Source organism: Eptatretus burgeri, chromosome 2, assembly GCF_056783735.1.
Source record: "Eptatretus burgeri isolate ZD-2024b chromosome 2, Ebu_testis_v1, whole genome shotgun sequence".
NCBI classification, from domain to species: Eukaryota; Metazoa; Chordata; class Myxini; order Myxiniformes; family Myxinidae; genus Eptatretus; species Eptatretus burgeri.
Genome location: NC_140962.1, coordinates 32021533 through 32042410, shown reverse-complemented (window position 1 = coordinate 32042410; position 20878 = coordinate 32021533). Strand labels below are relative to the sequence as shown.

The window sequence follows — 20878 nt, the reverse complement described above, 5'->3', positions numbered from 1 at the left end:
TTGACTGACCAATGGTCAGGGCTCCTGTGGCTATGTGGGACAAGTTCACTAGTTACAGGAAATTTTGCAAAAGTGCTAATTCTTTGCGTGTCGTAAATGATCGAGCTGAAAGAGGAATTGAGCGAGTGTCTGACTTTATTCATAAGTGCAATGATGAGAAACAATGTCAAGCATTGCTACAGTGCGTGGAAAAGCACAGGAAGCTTTACCCAGACTATACAAAACAAACGCTATGGTCTCTTTCAGATATCTGTGTGGTTGCTTGTTTGCTAGATTGTTATGTTGTCGTATATGAAAACCATGTCGCTTAAAACATATTTGGTTGTTCTCATAATTAATTAATCATGCTCTCATTTGTCATTAATAATGTCTTTATGAAAAGGCTACTACTGATATTCTGTAAATGCCTAACAATGTGCCGTGGAAAATTGTCAAAATATGGGATTTTCAGTGAAATTCCAAAATGGCAACCCCTTCTCAAAATGTTGGGACAAGTTGTGAATAATATTTACGGGTACTTATTATCATACTGGTACCTACTGAAGTGCATTCAGCCATCTAAACACAGAGAAATATATTTTTTAAAATATTCAAAAATCAATATTATTTCCAAAAATATGGATTTTTCCTGAAATTTCAAAATGGCGATTTGTTAGCGGCCCGCGGTCAAAAAAGGCGGGAAATTTTTCAAACTTTGGTCGATCACCTAACTTCACAAGTGGAATCGATAGGCACATAGTGTTTCATTCCAGCAACTACTTTTGCAAAAGTGGTACACCCTACTGCACACCGTAGTTGGCTGGTGTTTTTAATATTTAATTATCTGAGGCTAATGGAGGAGCAGACATTTTTAACCGCATGACAAGGATATTAGCATTCATTATTATTCTTTTACATGACTTGCAAAGACAGAAGACCACAGACAAATCACCATATAGCAGATGAGATTTGAACTTGGGTTGCAGCACCACAAATGTTTTGCTCAGATTGTAATGCGACCCACCCCTTCTGCAACTGGTGTTGCTTTTTATTGCAGACATGTAATTGTTCACACTAGTCCTACTCAGGGTTTTGTTTTCACATTGAAGAGCCATCAGTCCGTGGTGCCCAAGTCGATTGCTTTCAGTCTTCCCCAGGTATCTGAAAACTTTATCATTCTCCTCTCTTTATGAACATGTTCACTTTTAATTGTGGACACTTTGGCCATTTCCAAATATTTGTTTTCTTGCAGAGAAAATGGGCTGGATTGTCGCTTAATCAAGACGTACAAGGTACTCTTTTGTTTCTTTTGTAGGCTTTATTCTTCTTGTATATTTTAAAATTCTTTATTGATTTTACAAGCCATCCACATGAGCATGCTGTCGCATAGCTCTGTGGTACCTAAATTGTGTCTCAGTTCTCTCATCTGATTTTTCTTCTCGACAAAAATAAATCCCATTCATGTGATGTGTAGACAAAGTGCTTTACCACGCAGCATTCTGTCTTTTCTGGAGTCTATTTGACCAGCTTCCGTATGATATGCTTGCACTTGTGCACATTAATTCCCATGGTATCTTTTGAAAAAAAGTAGGCCATTGCATGCTGCTATTCTGGGCCTTTTATTTTTCTCATGCAAAGACTCAAATTACCAACGTGCAGTTTAATCAGCACCTGTCTTCCACTTGGGCTCTCCATTTGTCATTCCTGATGAAAAGCATCATGCAATGATTTGCTTATTTAATTGTGAATTTTCTTTTTTTACATCATGTGTCGGTGTTTGTTGACATCAGACATTTAAGTGCAATTGAAAAGTAATATTGAAAACTTAATTTTGTTCTCCAGCACATTGTTCAATTTATTTTCAGTCCACCCCCTCAAACACCTCCCCACCAGCCATCCATCCCCAGGTAGATCTACTTTAATATCACACATTCTAGGCTGCCTTGCAAAGCCTGTTGTGAAAGGGGTTCCCGAGAAAAATACCCCAAGGCTCTGTAGCGTTAAATGCTCTGTCTTGTTTACCAACATCACACTGATGTCTTTTAATGTGGATTTATTGAAATATCTGAGGGGATGTGTATTCTGGAAGATGTCTTTGATCGTCTTTTTAGTGTAATACTGAAATGTGACCTCTTCCAGTGCGATCCTACCAGTTTGACAAGTTGAAGCAATGCATTGGAACAATGACTATTGAGGTGGATTTCCTGCAGAAGAAACATGCTGACTCGAACCCTTATGATTCTGATCAAATGGCAAACGAGTTTCTTCAGCAGTTTGGAAACCAAGCCTTCACTGTGAAGCAACAGGTGAGAGCCATGAACTGGCACTCATTATCCAACATGTTGGAAAGCTCGTTTACTGTGGGATGAAGCTATTTAGATGCGTAAGATTTATTTAACATTGTTGTTGAAAGTTGTGTGTCAATCGCTCATGTAGTTGCTGAGAAAACAAATTTAAAAGTGAGGGCCTCGCCCGACGTTCCACAACCTGTTTAAGGATGGTTTTGTCCGCCTTTTCACTATTATTTTATAATCTAAAGAGAGAAGATACATTGAACGCACTGCCCTCCTAAAATGCTATAGTCGATTAAAAAAAAATAAAGAAAAAGTCACACTACTATGCCCTGTGGATGTTAATAGATCAGTGCATTGTCTTCATCTTTTACCCCGTGCACATGAAATGAAAAGCGGGTCTGAGCAATGAGTTCACGTCTGTCCGTCCACCCATCTATAAATATCATTTTATGATCGATGAACAACTTTATTTCAATTGACTTGACAACAACTTAACAAAAAATTTTTTGAAAATGAACCTGCAGTTTAGCAGTACAGGAAACCCTCCAATACCGTGGAGGGTTAGGTTCCTGGAAAGTGCTGCGATCGTGGAAACCAAGGACCAATGGAAAGTGGGGGGTTCGGTTCCTGAACTTTGAGAAAATATAACCATAAATAAACATCAATATTGAAATAAACACGTGTGTGTTTTTTATATATATATATATATATATATATATATATATATATATATATATATATATATATATATATATATATATATATATATATATATATATATATATTGCGGGCCGGGGGTCGGTGGCGAGAACGACCACTAGGTGGGGGAGGTTACGTCGTCTCCCACCAGACTCCCCGGAATTGTAGGCCGTCGCTCTGGATAATTCCGCGAGCCGGCGGGTCGCTGAACCAACCGTGGACGCCAATATCTCAACCGCGTAGCGTAGGGTCTTTTTGTCTGGAACCAATTTACTTAATTAACTTCGCGATTTCGACTACCAGGGAACCATGCCCTCGGCAGGTCTTGCTCGAACCCAGTCACTCTACGGACTGCGGTAGAGTTCCAACTACCGACTACCAATCCGGTTCAGGTGCAGTCGAGCGCAACTGCCAAAGCCGTGCCGGCTAGGATGAGCAGATTATCGGGCATAAAAACCCGGCTAAACTCAGATCTGAACCATGCTGGACCAATGAAAGAAAGGACGGAAACGAGCTGGGAACATTTCTAATAATGGTAATTTATTTACAAATACAAAAGACACAGGGCAAGACTTATTGTGGATATGCAAGCAAGAATTTACGATGATGGAAAACACTTAACAGTTCTACTTATAAGATGGGCCCGCACACTCAGGCGGTTTATTGAAAGATCCCCGCAGCCAGAGAGGGAGAGACGAGCTGGGGGTTGCAGTTCACGTGGGCACCTGCACGTTGAAGGGAGGGAGTGCTCCGTGGTGTGGCACCTGCTATTGGTCGTGCCGCTCGGCCCACAGTCACACGCGTGGGGCTCGTGCCCGTGGAGGAAACCGAGTGGGGCAGTCGGAGTCCCAGGACTGAGATCAGGGTCGCGGACGGGACCCAGGAAAACTCCACGAACGCCAGCAAAATGTAGAGCACACACCAACCAACTTCCTCCTCCAAAAGAGCTCTCGTTCCTCCTCCAAGAGACTTACTCAGAACCAACGATCGAACCCCCTCAGAACTCTCCGCTGAGGTTGGCATTGTAACTTTTATGGACCTCCTCGAACGGGGCGGGGGCTTGGTGGAACAGACGACACTTTCTGCCCTGATTGGACGGGGCTCCCATGGGTCCGCCCTTTTTGGTCGGGATTTGGGCCATGCAGGGAAAACCCCGCCTCCACTCCACGCGTGCCCATACTCAGCAAAAAGAAGTTACGAAGTTTGTGGAAGCCGAGTAGGAACTGCCAGAGATTTTGCCTCGGACAGCGAGTCGCCGGTTAGGCGAGTGAAGCGCTTGTTCAGTGGTGTTGTCGGTTTGTTTGTTGGATGGTCTCAGATGGTTTGTTGGATGGCTCGTTGGATGTAATAACCTACCTAAAAGGACATCGCAACGGTCATATATGTAAAGTTTTGCTTTGATCTTTTCAGCCATTTCAGAAAAGATTTTTGAAGATTTTTTTTTTTTTTTTTAATGGCTGCCGAATATTGTGGCCGATGACGTCATCGAAAATTTTTTTGTGGACCATTTTATCCATAGATGACCTTCAAAATTTTTTATACTGATTAGATGTAGCGTTCTACATATGCAATTATAATGTTAAACGAAGGCAAGCAGATAAGACATCATAAAAATACCACACTCATTCCCCATGAGTGCTTGCTGTGTGCCACTTGTACATCCATGGATTGGGGAACAATTGTGTGGTTTCCCCTCGATTTCTGGAGAAGATTTTTTTTATAGGTTTTAGGGTAAATACAATATTTACTGCCAAACCATGTGACCAATGACATCATTTGTGTGAACCTTTTGTTCCTCATGGGCAGGCGGTCGAATGTGTAAAGTTTCACCTCGATCTGTTATGCCACTTCAGAGAAGAAGATTTTTGAAGGTTGTTTTATTTAAAACAATATAGCTGCCGAATCACGTGACCGATGACATCATTTAATTTTTTTTCCTGTGGACCATTTTATCCCTAGATAACCCTCAAAAATTTTCATACTGATCGGATGTGGCGTTCTACATATGTAATTGTGACGTCATAATGAGGGCACCTATGACGTCATAAAAAATCGCCTTCATTCCTCACAAGGAGTACTTATGTGCCAAGTTTCAAATTTTTCCTTCGTGCGGTCTCAGAGATACTGAGGTCCAAAGTTTTTTTTTTTTTTCTGTTTTTCTAATATGGCTGCCACACCACGTGACCAATGACATCATAATTATCATTGTAACATTCTACATGAGTAGTCGCACCAATGGTGAAAATTTTGTCTCAATCCGACAAGCGGTTGTGGAGAAAAACACGAATGTTCTGTGCAAATATACACAGACAGACAGACAAACAAACAAGCAGTCATAGACTGGTACTGACGAAATAGTCAACTTTACCTCTGACCTTGTCTAATAAAAGCTGTCTCTGGAGAAGGTAGGGACGCAAACCAGAAGTTTCTATGATGATTCTGTACAAAACCATCAAAAATCGAATGCTTGACCTCACTGTGACCTTGACCTTTGACCGATTTTGACCAAAATCTAATCGGCACTAGCCATCACCCTCCTGAATCACGTGGTGTAATTTGACATTGGTAGCTTCTTCCGTTCTCGAGTTATCGTGCCTACAAACAAACACACAAACAAACACAAATGGAGGACGGAAGACATCAAAATACTTACGAAATCTATAGATTTCGAAAGTAACAAACGGACCCAAATACAATACCCTCTCTGAATCCTTCAGGGAGGGTAACAAGAACTGCACTCGCTAGAGTGCGTACCTCTGCCAGGCTGAACAGTTTACGTTTTGTATCCCACTGATGGGTCGGATCCGGACCTCAACCAAAATCAAATCGGCTTGTTATATTCACCAAACCAACTCATCCACCTAGTTTTGTCAAAACTTGTCCACAACTTTTTGAAACGTCATGCTATATATAATTTTTGTTCCCATCTCTCAATGGTGAAGAATCACTTAAAAAAAAAATATAAAAATTTCTCTTATCCAGATCCACATTGGGATCTTCACCAAAATCGAATTGTTTTGTCCTTCTGTCATACCCAACCTTTCCACCAAGTTTCGTCCGAATCCGTCCGCAACTTTGAGATATCCTATTCACAGGCTAAGATATAAGCAGTGGTGAAAACATAACCTACTCCCACCTTTGGTGGCGGAGGTCCAGAGGTAACAAAGTGTACTGTGACACAGTAAAAGCATTAAAAAAATTCAAAGATCATTTAATATCTGTTCCTTGGGCATTCCCTTTCAACTCCAATGTCTCTTACGAAAGGAGCTGCTAATGGTTAACTTCTGTTGACCAATAGTCAGACACTGCAATCAAACTTTCTTTTAATTGCATGTTAATTATGATGGAAATGCAGTGTTTTTATTTTCTTTCAATCTCTCCTCTTGTCTTGCAGTTGGTTTTTAATTTTGTAAACAAGCTCTTCACCTTGACTGTTAAGGAAATTGATGCAGTCGATACAAGCAATGTCTTGAAACAGGAGATCGTTTCATCAAAGCTTGCAAAGGTATGGTGAAAATTTTGTAGAGATGATGATGACCTTTGTAATTGGCACAGCTGATTGTGATAATTGACTTACCATGTTGTATGTGACAGATAAACACTGGACTAAGCCTTCCCAACACCCATGTGATTTTTGAAAAAAGTGAAAATTCTACTATAAATTTAACAGGTAAGCACAGAACTTTCACATACCCAGTTAACCGTTGAGTCCTGCCCTTTTTTTTGGGTGGAGTAGAATGGAAGCATAGTTTGGGGTATGATGTGATCTGTGTGAGAATGCTACATGGTTTTTTATTTTATTTTTTTTTATGGCCAAATTTGAACTGGGTGGTGTGAACGGCCACATGACCCACATCCCTGTTTGCACCTGCACTAACGGTTTTTGCTACACTGGTAGGACTTTTCCCATTTGGATGACAAAAGCGAGATGTCAGGTTCGCACAGAATTTCATGATATTAAAGAAAGTTAATTGGACAAATGCAGTTTTACAACAAGGAGGGCACTCGGTAGAGCGCATTCCTCTGCCCAGATCTGGATTCGGATGTTCACCAGGATTGAATCGATTCGTCCTTGTCGCACGCGTAAGCTGTCCACCAAGTTTTGGCTGAATCCATCCAACTTTTTGAGATAATCATGCTGTATGTCGTTTTTGGCCCCATCGCTCAATGGTGAAGAATCACATTCAAATTTTTTGGTGTCCGGATCCAAAGCCTTATCTTCATCAAAATCTAATCAATTAATGCTTATTACATACCCAACCTGCCCACCAAATTTCATCCAAATCCGTCCAATTTTTTTGAGATATCCTGCACACAAACAAACAGACAATGCTAAAAACATTACTGTACCTGCACTTGGTGACCTGTACCACGTTGATGGGCGCATGAACATGAACGTGAGGATAACATTCCCAAAGAATGCCATTTTATTCTAGAATGAACAAAATCGTACATAAAGAATATTCATCGTTCAAGCAGTATGGAAATATCGAGCAATAAAGCATACAGATATGACCACAACATGCCAAACGATTAAAGTGTTACAAAGAGGTATTTTCAACACAGGATAATAACCTACCAAGTGTTCATATCTGTAGAATGAGTGAATGCTCAGGGCAAAGCATAAAATGCGTTGCATTACATGGCAGATCGGAAAAGAAAATGTTGCCAAAGGCGGGAAATGGTGTTGTTGATGTTGCCTGGCCTCAACATGGTCTCCCATTTGAACAAACTAAGGGGTTGTTCAACATCTTGAGAACGTTAAACAAACAGGTGTTAATGACACTCACACATATGCATGCATATACAGGGTGTGTTAAGTAGTTAACCACTTAAAAAAACTTTATTTACCAAAACATTGAGTTATAAAACCAAAAATTAACTCAGAAAATGAAAACCAAATCGTGGAGAAATGAAACTCATGATGCGTTAATGCGCTTATAGTTGAGGTGTTCGATTGTGAGCGCGCGCGCACACACACACACACACACACATGAACTATGACGTTGTCAGTGACGTTTCTGCAAGTTTTAATGGTTAATGGTTGAGGAACATAAGCCTCAACTGCTGCCTTCAAATCAGGTTCACATCTGGGGTTTCCTTTTAGACGTTATCCTTACAACACGACCAGAGGGCATAAATACAGCGGATTGAGGTCAGAGCTGTGTGGAGACGATTCATTTTCCATATGCAAACTGAGAACTCGTCCGAATTTTTTTATGCAGAAAGGCAGTTGTTTCATTGGCTGTATGTGGGGTAGCACCATCTTGCATGAACCACTGTCGCCGGAGGGCTGCAGTGCTCATCAATTGCTTCAATTCTTCGTAAAATGCATTGACAATCGACCGGTATCGTTCTTGATTGATGGTAACCGTTCTTCCGTTTTTGTCTTCAAACCAATACGGCCCAAACACACCTCTGTTGCTGACAGCCACAATAGCAGTGACCTTCTGACCCTTAAGCGACTTCTCTTCAACCTCATCTGGGTGTTGACTTCCCCAGAAAATGTTGTTCTGTGAACTGACCATTGACATTTTAGACTTCCCCACCATTGACGTGAAAGTGTGCCTCGTCACGAAACCACACATCGCGAATCCAGTTTGGGTTTGCTTCCATCTTCTGCTGCAGCATCTCGCACACAGTGACTCATCCTGCTTTATCACCCATCGGTCATTTTATGGGCTGTTGTGATGTGGTAAGGAAAGAGGTTTAAACCTTGTTTCATTATTCTTCTGATACTGCTGGGAGTGAGACCCAGTTCAGCCGTTGTTTGTCGATGCGATTTCTTCGGACTTTGCGCGACTGACTCACGAACTCGTTCTGTGTTTCTTTCACACCATACATTTCTTGAGCGACCGGACCTTCCCTTGTTAATGTTGAGAATCATCTCTTCACTTTTGAACTTTTTCACAAGTTTCCAAATGGTTGGCTTGCTTGGCTTGTTTCTGGGGTGCATTCCATATTCAGTACAGAGCCTCGTCTGGACGGAAGTAATTGATTTGGTCTCAAAATACGACTTGACAATGTTTCCTCTTTGCTCCGTAGAAAACGTCATGTTTTTCTGTAGAATACTTTGGTTATGCTTGAATGACTTCTCCAAAGATCATTGATCACTCCTGCAAAACCCCAAAAAATAAGGTAATGACTAAAAGTACAAAGGTCATTTGAAGTGGTTAACCTTTTATTGACACACCCTATATATTCCTTGAAGTTTATAATGTCTGTTTGAGGGTCTTCTCCCGTCATCTTAAGTTGCTTCCTCCAGCAGACAAAACTTGTCGAGAGAACGTATCAGCACGGAGCTCTTGGCCTTAACCTCAGGTGTTTGGACAAACCAGTCAGCGTTGGGGAACACCCTCTTTACTCGGCCTAGATGCTAGTGTCTGTGGGGTAGATTGTTCCCGACAAGGAGGACGAGGTCATTGACTGCCAAGTTGCGTCTCTGCGATTCATTTTTTTCTTTCCTGTAACAGAGGCAGGCATTTGTGCACCCATCTGGTCCAGAAGTGGTTTAAATGGACTTGTCCCCTCCGCCACTGCTTGCATGAATGTACCTCCTTATCGTCAAAGGTTCCCGGCAGAATGGCTGTACCTTGGCATTGCTGGAGAAGGTGACTGGGTGTTATTGGCTCCCAGTCATTCGGGTCATCGCTGCTTGGACACAGTGGACGAGTATTTGATATCCCTACTGCCTCAGCGAACACTGCAAAGTTTCCCGACTGACAAAGGCATAAGGGTGACCTAGGATAGTCTAAATTGTCCTTCTAATACTCCTGATGAGTCTCTCCAATACTCCTGACATATGGCTCACCATGGGGTGTTGAAAATGCCACTTCTTGAATGGCTGGCATTGCCACTCAACCTCCTCCTTGTCTAAAGTTTGCTTAATGGTCATGTGGTCCCACTTTTGAAGGGCTAGCCTTTATTCCTTCCCTTCTCCAGGGAAGTTCGTACCATTGTCGCTCCAGATCTCCTTGGCAGCGCTTTGAATACAGATAAAGCGACACATAGCTTGGATGAAGGAGTCTGATTTGAGGTAGTCAACATTTTCGATGTGAATGGCCCTTGTGGAGAAACAAACAAAGATGCAGTTGTAAACCCTTTCAGTGCTTCGTCTTCACTTGACGTAGAAAGGTCCAAAGAAGTCTAAACCAATGTAAGTGAATGGAGGTTCGTCGGGAGTCAGTCTCACTCTCGAGAGGTCCCCCATCATCTGCTTCATGGTGGCCTAAAATCTCTTGCGGCAGTTAATACAGCGTTGTAGAACTTGACGGGTGAAGGCACGAGGAATAAGAATCCAGTCGCGTTGGTGAAGTTGTGCCAAAACGTGTTCTCGGCCAGCATGTCCGAGAGCTTGGTGATAATGTCTAATAATTAGCTTGGCAATGGGATGTTCGTTGGGCACAACCATGCGATGGATAGCATCTGAAAAGATTGGTGCACAACCATGCGATGGATAGCATCTGAAAAGATTGGTGCACATTGCAAGCGACCTCCGACGCAAATTGCACCATTTAGTGGAATCGGGCAGAGTGCTGCGAGCCTGCTGTTAGCCTTGACTTGTGTACCAGACACCTTTGCCTCATGCTCATCTTGAAGGTACTGTCCTTTAACGAGCTTGACAATAAGCCCACATGAAGTTCGCATCTCTGTCGGGCTAATATCTCTTGGCGCTGGACGAGGAGCAGGTTCTTGCTTGCCTTTATACTGCATGAATCGTGAGAGCCATGAGATACACTCTTGTAGCTTGGACCATGATGAGAATCTCTTCAGCAGCTCATCTAAGGGGGAGCCAGTAATCATGGTCATTACATAATCATCATCCTAGGAATTTATGACTTCCACATCATCTTCTGGAACCTTGCTCACTTTCTGTCAAAGCCAGAGTTCTTCTGACTGCCACAGGAACTTTTTGGTCCGGTCCACGAGCGATATTCCGGCTGGAAGGCTTGTATCAGCAGACCTCTTGATCCATCATCCTCAGGGTTCAGGAGTCCTGGTACGTGGTGCCGTTGGTCTGGCGTGTGCTCGTGAATCTCCTCCAGTCCAGTTGCTATGAACCTGTGAAATCTCCTTGTTTTGTTCTTTATGTACTGGTTGACAGTTATGGAATCTGTCCAAAACATGACGGACTCTATGATCCAGTCTAGTTCACCATGGTTTTTTTTTGGTCCGGTCCACGAGCGATATTCCGGCTGGAAGGCTTGTATCAGCAGACCTCTTGATCCATCATCCTCAGGGTTCAGGAGTCCTGGTACGTGGTGCCGTTGGTCTGGCGTGTGCTCGTGAATCTCCTCCAGTCCAGTTGCTACGAACCTGTGAAATCTCCTTGTTTTGTTCTTTATGTACTGGTTGACAGTTATGGAATCTGTCCAAAACATGACGGACTCTATGATCCAGTCTAGTTCAGTTTTCACCATGGTGGAGATGCGAACAGACATGAGGCTGCCCATGAGTTCCAATCTCGGAATTGTCAGCCTCTTGAGAGGTGTATTACAACATTTCCTCATGACGAAAGAACAATGGATTTAACCATCTTTGTTGACCATTCTTAGGTTGGCTGAGTATGCAAAGTTGCTTGCATCACTAAACATATGCATTTGGATAATGCATTCATCCATGTTTGGATCTCTGCAGCATCATGGGATATGGATGTCTGTGAGAGGTGGAAGAGATTGGATCCACCTCTGCCAAACTGTGAGTTGATGGACTTGGATTTGATTGTCCCATCCTTGTTTCTCCTGCCAGATATCTTGGATTAACACCTTGATGGGTTGTACAAAAGGAGCCAGAAATCCCAAAGGGTCAAATAGTGGAGAGGATTCCGCATTTGGTCACGGGCTTATTTGTGAAAATGTTCTTGAAGCAAAAGATGTCGCTTTCAGCGTCCCAATACAGCCTCATGGCCCGATCAATCAAAAGCCTGTTCAGGTCCAGGTCACGTGTGGGATTAGCTCGTTCCATTGCAGGTATTGCCTGCAGAACCTCTCGTCGATTACTGAGAAACTCGGTCAGGTGGAAACCCCCTTTGTGAAGCAAGTTGATCGACTTGAGGGCCAATTCAATGCCTTCATTGACTGTCCTAATTGATTTTAGGAGGTTATCAACATAGACTGTTGGTGCACAACTTCTGCAATCTCCTTGCCATACTTGTCTGCGTTGTCATCTGCAGTTTGTCTTCAAATTTTGTTGGAGCAGCAGGGGGAGGAGACAGCTCCAAAGATATGAACGAGCATTTGATGTTCCTCGGGGGGGGGGGGGATTGCTGAAGCCTCCACTCCACCACAAGAATCTCAAGGAATTGCAATCATCTGGGGACACTCGGACCTGGTAAATCATCGCTTCAACATCTGCAACAAGGGCAACCACCTCTTGTCTGAAACGTATGAGATCTCCGATCAAATTGTTGGTCATGTCTGAGCCCGTGATAAGTTGGTCATTTGGAGATGTTCTGCCATATTTTTCAGTTGCATCAAAGACTACTCGGACCTGGCCTGGCTTGTTAGGATTCAGAACTGGGTGATGTGGTAGGTACCACGTCTTGCTGCTCTTTCACTCCACCTCTTTCCGAGTAAGCTTACGAACATACTTATTGGTTATGTAGTCTGATAATGGAAGTGTACTTGTGGTTTAGTTCTGGGTCCTTCTCCAATCTGCGCTTGAGATGACGGAGCCGGATTTTGGCCATCGGGCGGTTAAAGGGAAGGTTAGGGTTACTCTCTTTCCACAGCCATCCTATTTGGTAGTGCCCATCAGCCTTTGTAATGGTGTCTTCGATCATCTTTGTGGCACGTTTGTCCTTAACAGACATTGGGTCATGACGGGGATCCTTAATGCCAAAAGACTCCACCTTCTACCTTGCTTTACTCCACCTTTATGGCCTCATGCCGGCAAATGCCTCCTTTACCTCGCTACCAAGGAATTGTAGTAAGCGTGCTCTCTTGTATTTATCATCTCGGTCCTTCCACAGCATTATGTGGCACTGAAGTTGTCGACCAAAGAGAGGGAACAGGACTGGTGTTCCGACAAACTTCTCAAGTTGTACTGGGGGTAAATCTTGGTTGAAGGCCAGTTTTTGTTGCCAGTGAAATGTCTCTCATGGCTGTTGCAACTATGGCCGGTGCTTCCTCATGTGAGGATGGAGCAGATGGTGTTGGCATTAGTGATGGCACCAGTGTAGTTGCTGCAGGTAGTACCCTTGGTAGAGATTCACTCAGCCCAATTCCTAAGGTTGAGATGGTAAGGTTTCGTTACGTCTGTGGGAAGGGGTATAGCAGACATTGTTGTTCGCAATGGTTCTGGTGCAAAGGCCGGAGGGCCCACTGGAGGAGCATCTGATGGGTAGAAACTGAGGCAAGAAGATTCTGTTTTTGGAGCTATATCCCACACTGCAGGGAGAGCAAGGGGGTTGCTGAAAACCGAATCTCGTTCGTTATTGGATGCATAAAGTGTGATGTTGATACTACTACTTTCAGGTCTCCATCAGGCACAGGTGAATGTGAATGTATGTTAGTGTGGGTAGCCAAAGTCTGGTTCATGAGCTGCCATGACTCGTGATCATGGGTTGTGGCATCAGTGTCCTTCAAGGCAAGGCCATGACTGCTTTCTACCTCTTACATTTGTTGAGCAAGTTGGGCCTCCAGATCCATGAGAGTGGCCTTGCTCCTGGCCTGTTCCAGTTCACTTTCGGCTTACATTTTTAGACTTCATCTTCTTGATTCTCTCAAACTCTTCTCTTTCCATTTCTCACGGCCCTGCTCTTTCCCATTGCTTTCTTTCAAGCCCAAAGATCTTTATTTCTGCCTCGATTCTTCTTTATTTATCCTGTTCAGCCATTCCAAGAGCCCATCAAGCTTTCATGGGTTCAGCCTGTCGAAACCGGACTGTTGAGCTGATTTTGGAGGTAGCACCAATAGATATCCTGCTCATAGTGTGTGTGGCACCCTTGCTGGACTATCTTGTGATCCTCAGTGTTTCATAACTTGCTGGTTAAAACAGGTAGCTGCATTTTTAAGATTTTCGTTGAAAACTGTCCTCTCCTGGGTCAGCTGGTTGTACTGACGAAAAGCATTCACATGGTCTTGACTTTCATCCTTAGCTAATATCATGAAAGTATTGTGTGAGTCTAAGAATATGTTCCATTACCATTGCAGCATTCTCTACATTATCCAGAAGAGTTTCGCTCGACCGGCGTAAATGAGTAACGGCACTCAGTTGTCCTGCACATGCCAACTTCGCAGCGTGTAATTTCTCTGTGTACACTTCTCCGGTTTTCAACATCACGGACGTTTGTCTTTGTCGTTGACCTGAACGAATCGCCAAGTCCAAGTGCTCATCCATTGTTGGCCGCCAGGGGGTCGAGGAAGTGACCAGTTCGACGAGGCAAAATAATCATTTGAACATAACAATGTACAGGCACTTGGTGACCTGCACCACGCTGATGGGTGTATGAACATGAACGTGCGACGTGCCGACAACTTTACATATGTACGTCCAGAGGCAGACACACAGACACAGACACAGACACAGGCACGTCCAGAGGCAGACACACACGCAGATAGAGATTGATGGGGGTATGGGAGTGAGCAGAAATATTTTATGCTTTATAAACACACACACACACACACACACACACACACACACACACACACACACACACACACACACACACACACACACACACACACACACACACACACACACACACACACACGGCCGATATCGGAAATTGTTCAGGAATCTGCAGGTTGGAGTCAGTGTTATTACCAACTGCAGTTCTTACTGTATGCAACCCAGAAACCTTGAGTCGCTTTCACGAAAAAACGACATTGCATTTATATTGACATGGCTGGTGGTGGGCTTGGGATCCTAGGATCCTGAGTTCAAATCCCACTCGGCTGTTGAATTAATACCAGGTGGGGTTGACTCTGCATGTCATCCTTCTGAGGTTGGTAAAATGAGTGCCAGCTTGCTGGTATCCTGTGTCGGAGTGGCGACCCGTCCAGGATTGTGCCCAGTTGGCAAGGAGACTGCTTGGGCAGCACCAACGCTCCGCACAGAGTACAGTATGGTCCCAATGGAATGGAATTTGTATAGACATTTCAGATATGTTCCCAAACATTATTCTTTATACAGCTGCATGTGACGGGTGGGGAAAAAAAAAATTGGATCGGTAATTTTGAAAATACGTTAATACAGCAAACGGCTCAGAAATCGGGTGTTATTTCAAAACTCGCTCAGGGTGACGGAGTTCCTAAATTTTTTTGTTCCCTCAATATAATTCTCCAAACAGTAGAAAAAAATAAGTTTAATGCTTTGAGAATTTCACATTTTCTTGTGCATGTATGGAGGAGGGAACATTGCCTTACTTGCTTAAAGTAAATAGGTATACCGGCGTAGTTGTAAGACTCGTTATTTCTTTAAATTATCAGATTTCACAACTGATTTCAACACTTATTTAGTCCGGATGATATCCGATCCTCAAAACGTTAATATTTTGATGATGTACTTCAGTCAGTGAGAGTAGAGCATGGAAAATCGTCTTGTATAATGCATGGAATTGCTCCAAGCTCCTATGAAAACTATAGTACTTATAAAAGCGATGTACCCAACGATTTGTAGTGATGATGAACAGGCATTCAATATAAGTGAGGAAAGTGGGGGAAAAAAACTTTATCGTTAAGAAATCGTTGCAGCCTGTTCCAAGTCAAGGCATTGTTGAGCAGGCAAAAAAACATGGTGGCTTCAGACCCCAGTGAGGTTCCCCAAGAAACACCTTCAGACTCGGAGAGCGAGGTGGCTGAGGATCTCCTGATGAAGGATGTAATTAAATAATGCCGTTAATTATCTTCAAAAGGGGTGTTTTAATTCACCCAAACTCCCAATTTTCCTCTTGCGCTTCCTTAGAGTTTTCTTGGTATACATGCAAAGTTTTAGGCTGCGAGGTTTTATGGTTTTGGAGTTATGGAGGAGACACACTGACACACACATGCAGTGCCTTTTATTCGTATTCATGAATAAAATCGTACACCGGGCGTAGTGGCGTGCGCCTGTAACCCGGCTACTCGGAGGCTTGGGTTGGAGGATCGCTTGAGGACGGGAGCTCTGCGCTGGGCCGCGCTATGAGAGTGTAGGGCAGCCCGGAATCATGGCGAAACCCAATCCTTATCCCTGTGTCGTAAGAGGCGACCAGGGTTGCGTCAGGAAGGGTATCCGGCGTAAAACCTGTGCCAAATCAGTATGTGGATCATAATGGATGATCCGCTGTGGCGACCCCTAACGGGAGCAGCCGAAAGACGAACAACACAACATGCCAAATGATTAAATGGTTACAGAGAGGTCTTTTCAGCACAAGACAATAACCTACCAAGTGTTCATACCTGCAGAATGGGTGAATGTTCAAGGGAAAGCATAAAATAGAGAAAAATTGAGGTTTGCAGCACTCCGTAGCAAAAAATGTTCCGTTACATGGTAGATGGGAAAAGAAAATGTCGCTGAAGGGGGGAATGTTGACACTGTTGCTGTTGTTGTGGATGTTGCCTAGCCTCAACAATTACCAACATCTACAAATATATATACATATACATGTACATATACATGCACACACACGGTGCTTGTTTTTGTCGGGTTCGTTTTGTAAAATCATGGTGTACAGTGGTTACTGCATAAGTAGGGATGTGACTATGAAAAACTGGCTGCCCCATCAAATGTGTACAAAATGATCTGCTGAAAAGCAATTATATGGTGAAGTCATAAGCCTTTAAAAGCCATACCTTTTATTACCTCTGCCACCGAAGGTGAAGGAGGTTATGTTTTCACCCCTTTCTGTCTGTTTATTTGTGTGCGGAATATCTCAAAAAGTTGTGGACGGATTCAGATGAAATATTGTGGACAGTTTCGGTGTGTGACAAGGACGAACTGATTAGATTTTGGTGATCATCCGGATCCGACGACGGGAATTTTTATGATTCTTCACGATTGAGAGATGCAGCTAAAGGGATGGGATGGGTATATTAGACAGGATGTTAAGGGACTTGGGGAATGGACTTGCATAAGATGTATCATTGAGGGAATGGGATGGGGTTCCCCATGTCAACGCCCCTCAAAATAATTTAAGAGATGATGATGTCATTGGCATCCAGATCGGGAAAAATAGTTAAACAAGTCAGAAAAGACTTTTTTTTTCCTTTTAAATTAAAAAAAACGTGTAGGGATGGAATCTTAGATGATCTATGTGAGCCTTCGATCATATATAAAGAAAATATTGTTGCGCACACAGTTCATCCTTTGTATTCCGACTGCAAACAAAAACTTTTTTTTTTCCTGTTTTTCAGGCAAATCAAAAACGAAGCAAGGACGGCAGTCAATCATCAATCCAGACTGGAACTTTGAGAAGATGGGAATTGGAGGTCTGGACAGAGAGTTCTCAGACATTTTTCGACGAGCTTTTGCCTCCCGTGTCTTTCCACCTGACATTGTGGAGCAGATGGGTGAGTTCTTACTTTGTGCAGCGTCGAGGCAGTTGAGTATCAATTGTTAAAAGACTGTACAGTGCATAACTTGCACAGCTGGGTTGCCATCTATCTTGGCCTTCGGTCCTTAATATGCAGCCTGAACCACATTTTTCTATGATCACCTTGATGCGGTTTTCTACCAAACAATATAGATTGTCTCGGCTCCTGCTGTCTTCGGATTGAAATGTTTTCATTTAATTTAATGACCTGCTTCATTGAGCACACCCACATGGTGCTGACACATTCTGGCACACAAGGTTTTTAGGCTGAGCCTTGGAAAACCAACTTTGACAGTCCCTGCTGGTCGAGCTTGCATTATTTTGTTTTTTGATCGAAATTAAATGAAAACTTTTCATCCAAGTCGAGTTTGAATTATTTTGTTTCTCCCTCGCACCGCCTCATAAAACTCGTTAAGCTTTTAAACTCTGTATTGCTCAGTAACATAGCATAGCACAGCACTTGATAAAACAAACACGGATGGTCCTGCCTTGTCGGTCCAAAGCTACTACACTGTTCACAAATAAACACATCGATTTGTAACCAAGTGCAATTTCAGTGTTTTGTTGCTCTTTTTCTCCACCGATTTGTTGAACATTTATATCACGGGACTTCTCCCACAAGCCTTCGACTTGCTGATAAATGCCTGCGTGTGTGTGTGTGTGTGTGTGTGTGTGTGTGTGTGTGTGTGTGTGTGTGTGTGTGTGTGTGTGTGTGTGTATGTATGTATGATTAAAATCTGCATGAGCCTGCTTGTTGCTTTAATACGTAGCTGATGAAGCTACCAACATGAGACATCTTAGCAGCTAAAGACACTTTTATCTTTGTGTTTGTGGTTCATTTACCTGTTTCATCATCACTTTTTGTGATTGCTAATATTTTAATCTCCATCGTGTTCAACTCCCCCCTCCCCCCCCCCCTTGTCTCTCTTCCTTTCTTCCTTGCCTCGCCTTTGATTTGTCTTCCTTTTCCTTCCCTTCCTCCGCTCCATTGAATTAACACATTTTTGGTAATGAATAATTTTATTGTTTGTGTTGCCATTTCAATATGTAGGAAGCATAAATTTGCCACATAGGTCATAATTGGCTTTGAGGATGCACCTCTGTGAAAGAAGAGGTATTGGCATTGGTTTAGGGGAGGTGGAATTCGGGTGGACAATAAATGGGGTTTGTTGCATCTCAAGCCACTGGTAACAAATCAACATCACTTGGTTTCATTTGTTGTTGACGGTTGCATTGCTCATTTCATTATCATTCCGAAAGACTGGCAGCAATCCAAGTTGCTGGGTCAACCAAAATGTCCGGTTCACCTCTTTCCTACCCTCAAGAAAGCCCAAAACTGCATCGTGGCTTGAGATGCAACAACCCCTTTATTTAAACCTATTTCATTCAATTATTTTCTCCTTCTCTCGGCACTTGTTTGTTGCCAATTTGTCACTTTTTTTTTTTTTTGTAGTTCACACATTATGCATTTGTCGCCTTACCAGAGACCATATGACCCTCAGCAGTGATCCAACTGGCTGATAAACTGCACTCTAAGATGACTGCAATAAGAGCTCCCCTGCTTATAGTAGCAGCAATGAGATTTTTACTTTGTTTTGATGATGGGAGAAACTTGTGACAGGATTCTGCTACAATAACTCCCCAATGTTGACCTAGCCTATGGTACTGTTGGTGTGCACCTTTAGGCTGCAAGCATGTCAAGGGCATCCTGTTGTTTGGGCCTCCTGGCTGTGGAAAAACACTGATGGCGAGGCAGATTGGCACAATGCTCAATGCTCGAGAGCCGAAGATTGTGAATGGGCCAGAGATCTTGAACAAATACGTAGGCGAGTCAGAGGCTAATATTCGGAAGCTCTTTGCTGAAGCTGAAGAAGAACAAAAGCGGGTAAGAAGGAAACCTTTACTGTGTTTTACTCTAACTCAACAGTTCTGTTTTGAACTTTGACCTGAGTTTGGAAACTTTTCATCCAAGTGTGGTGTGAACAGTGGGCTCCATATCATAATCTTCGATGAAATTGATGCCATTTGCAAACAACGAGGCAGTATGGCTGGAAGTACAGGTGTACATGATACTGTGGTCAACCAGCTCCTGTCCAAGATTGATGGTGTTGACCAGCTCAATAACATCCTGGTGATTGGTAGGTGCATCTTGAAGAAATGCCAAACTTCCTCAAATTAGTGGGTTTTTTTTTATTTTAAATGTTTGCCTCGTCGTTTCATGGTATTGAGAAAAGTCCTGCATATGAGAATGGTCGGGGGTGGGGTGGGGGGGGGGTTGTGTTGTGTGACCATGCAAACGTGTCCTGTGGGCCAGCATGTATTTTATTTTGGCCTTAAGGCCAAAGTACATGTGTATTAGTTTATATATTGAATTATCAACCGATTTAAGCATAGCGTTGGCAAACGGTAAAAGATTAATTCTTCAAGATGCTGATTTACTGCCTGGAAAGAAAGCAGTACAGATTAAATATTGTGATAATTGAGAACAACGAGTTCTTACTCGAGATCCCTCATGTTTTGGGTGGGATGAGGAATGGTTCTGTGTACTATGGAAACTAAATCTTGAACGGTTTTTAAATTATTGCATGCACAAGCCATGTGACTGAGATGGTTGCCATGGCAACATAATTCAGCCAATCACCGTTGTGATCTAATCAGGTTGAGATAATGTCATCAGTAATAGATATCTGCATTATCTACTATACTGAAAAAATAGAATATGTTTGTATGTATGTGTGTTTGTTTGTTTGTTCATCCTTTATAGGCGGATGAACCGTTGGATGGAATGAGATGAAACTTGGCATGAGTGATCCTTGGGACATGAGAACGGACATGGGCGGGGGGGGGGGGGGTCAAGGTCACCGGGTAACTTCAATTTCTCAATTTCATCCGATCGAGACGGGACCAACGCCATTTGACAGATAATCAAAATTAAATGACACAGTTCATTGACGAAATTCACTTCCGACTTCTGGTTTTCAAGGTATGACGTCATAAATCGACTAAAACGTCAATTTTTCATGTTTGTTTGTCCTTTTTAGACTGCCAAACCGTTGGATAGAATGAGATGAAACTTGGCATATGTGATCCTTGGGAACGGACATAAGGGGGTCAAGGTCAAGGTCAAAGGTCACGGGGTCAAGGTCACCGGATAACGTCAATATCTCAATTTCATCCGATCGAGACGGGACCAACGCCATTCAACAGATAACTGTACCCGCCCATGGGCGGGTACTTTGCTAGTGAAAGCTAAATATTCAATGGTTTTTGAAATATCACGAACATAAAATTACATGGATGGATGGATGATCGGATGGACGGAGCTAATGTTATTGTCCCCCGTCTCCTACCTTGAAAGAGGGGTGGGGGACAAATAATTTTATTGCAGTTAGTT

General features: G+C 43.0%; 1 protein-coding gene across 2 annotated transcripts in view; it reads left to right on the top strand.

Annotated features, from left to right (window-relative positions):
• Nucleotides 1-20878, top strand: part of NSF (N-ethylmaleimide sensitive factor, vesicle fusing ATPase) — a 117206-nt gene that overhangs the window by 10700 nt on the left and 85628 nt on the right. For both annotated transcript variants that reach the window (XM_085866890.1, XM_085866895.1), the window contains exons 3-10: nucleotides 1037-1136; nucleotides 1232-1271; nucleotides 2119-2285; nucleotides 6367-6477; nucleotides 6567-6642; nucleotides 17306-17461; nucleotides 19170-19369; nucleotides 19457-19622. In XM_085866890.1, the coding sequence (XP_085723016.1) occupies nucleotides 1037-1136; nucleotides 1232-1271; nucleotides 2119-2285; nucleotides 6367-6477; nucleotides 6567-6642; nucleotides 17306-17461; nucleotides 19170-19369; nucleotides 19457-19622 (1016 nt within the window). The remainder of the gene's footprint in view (nucleotides 1-1036; nucleotides 1137-1231; nucleotides 1272-2118; nucleotides 2286-6366; nucleotides 6478-6566; nucleotides 6643-17305; nucleotides 17462-19169; nucleotides 19370-19456; nucleotides 19623-20878) is intronic.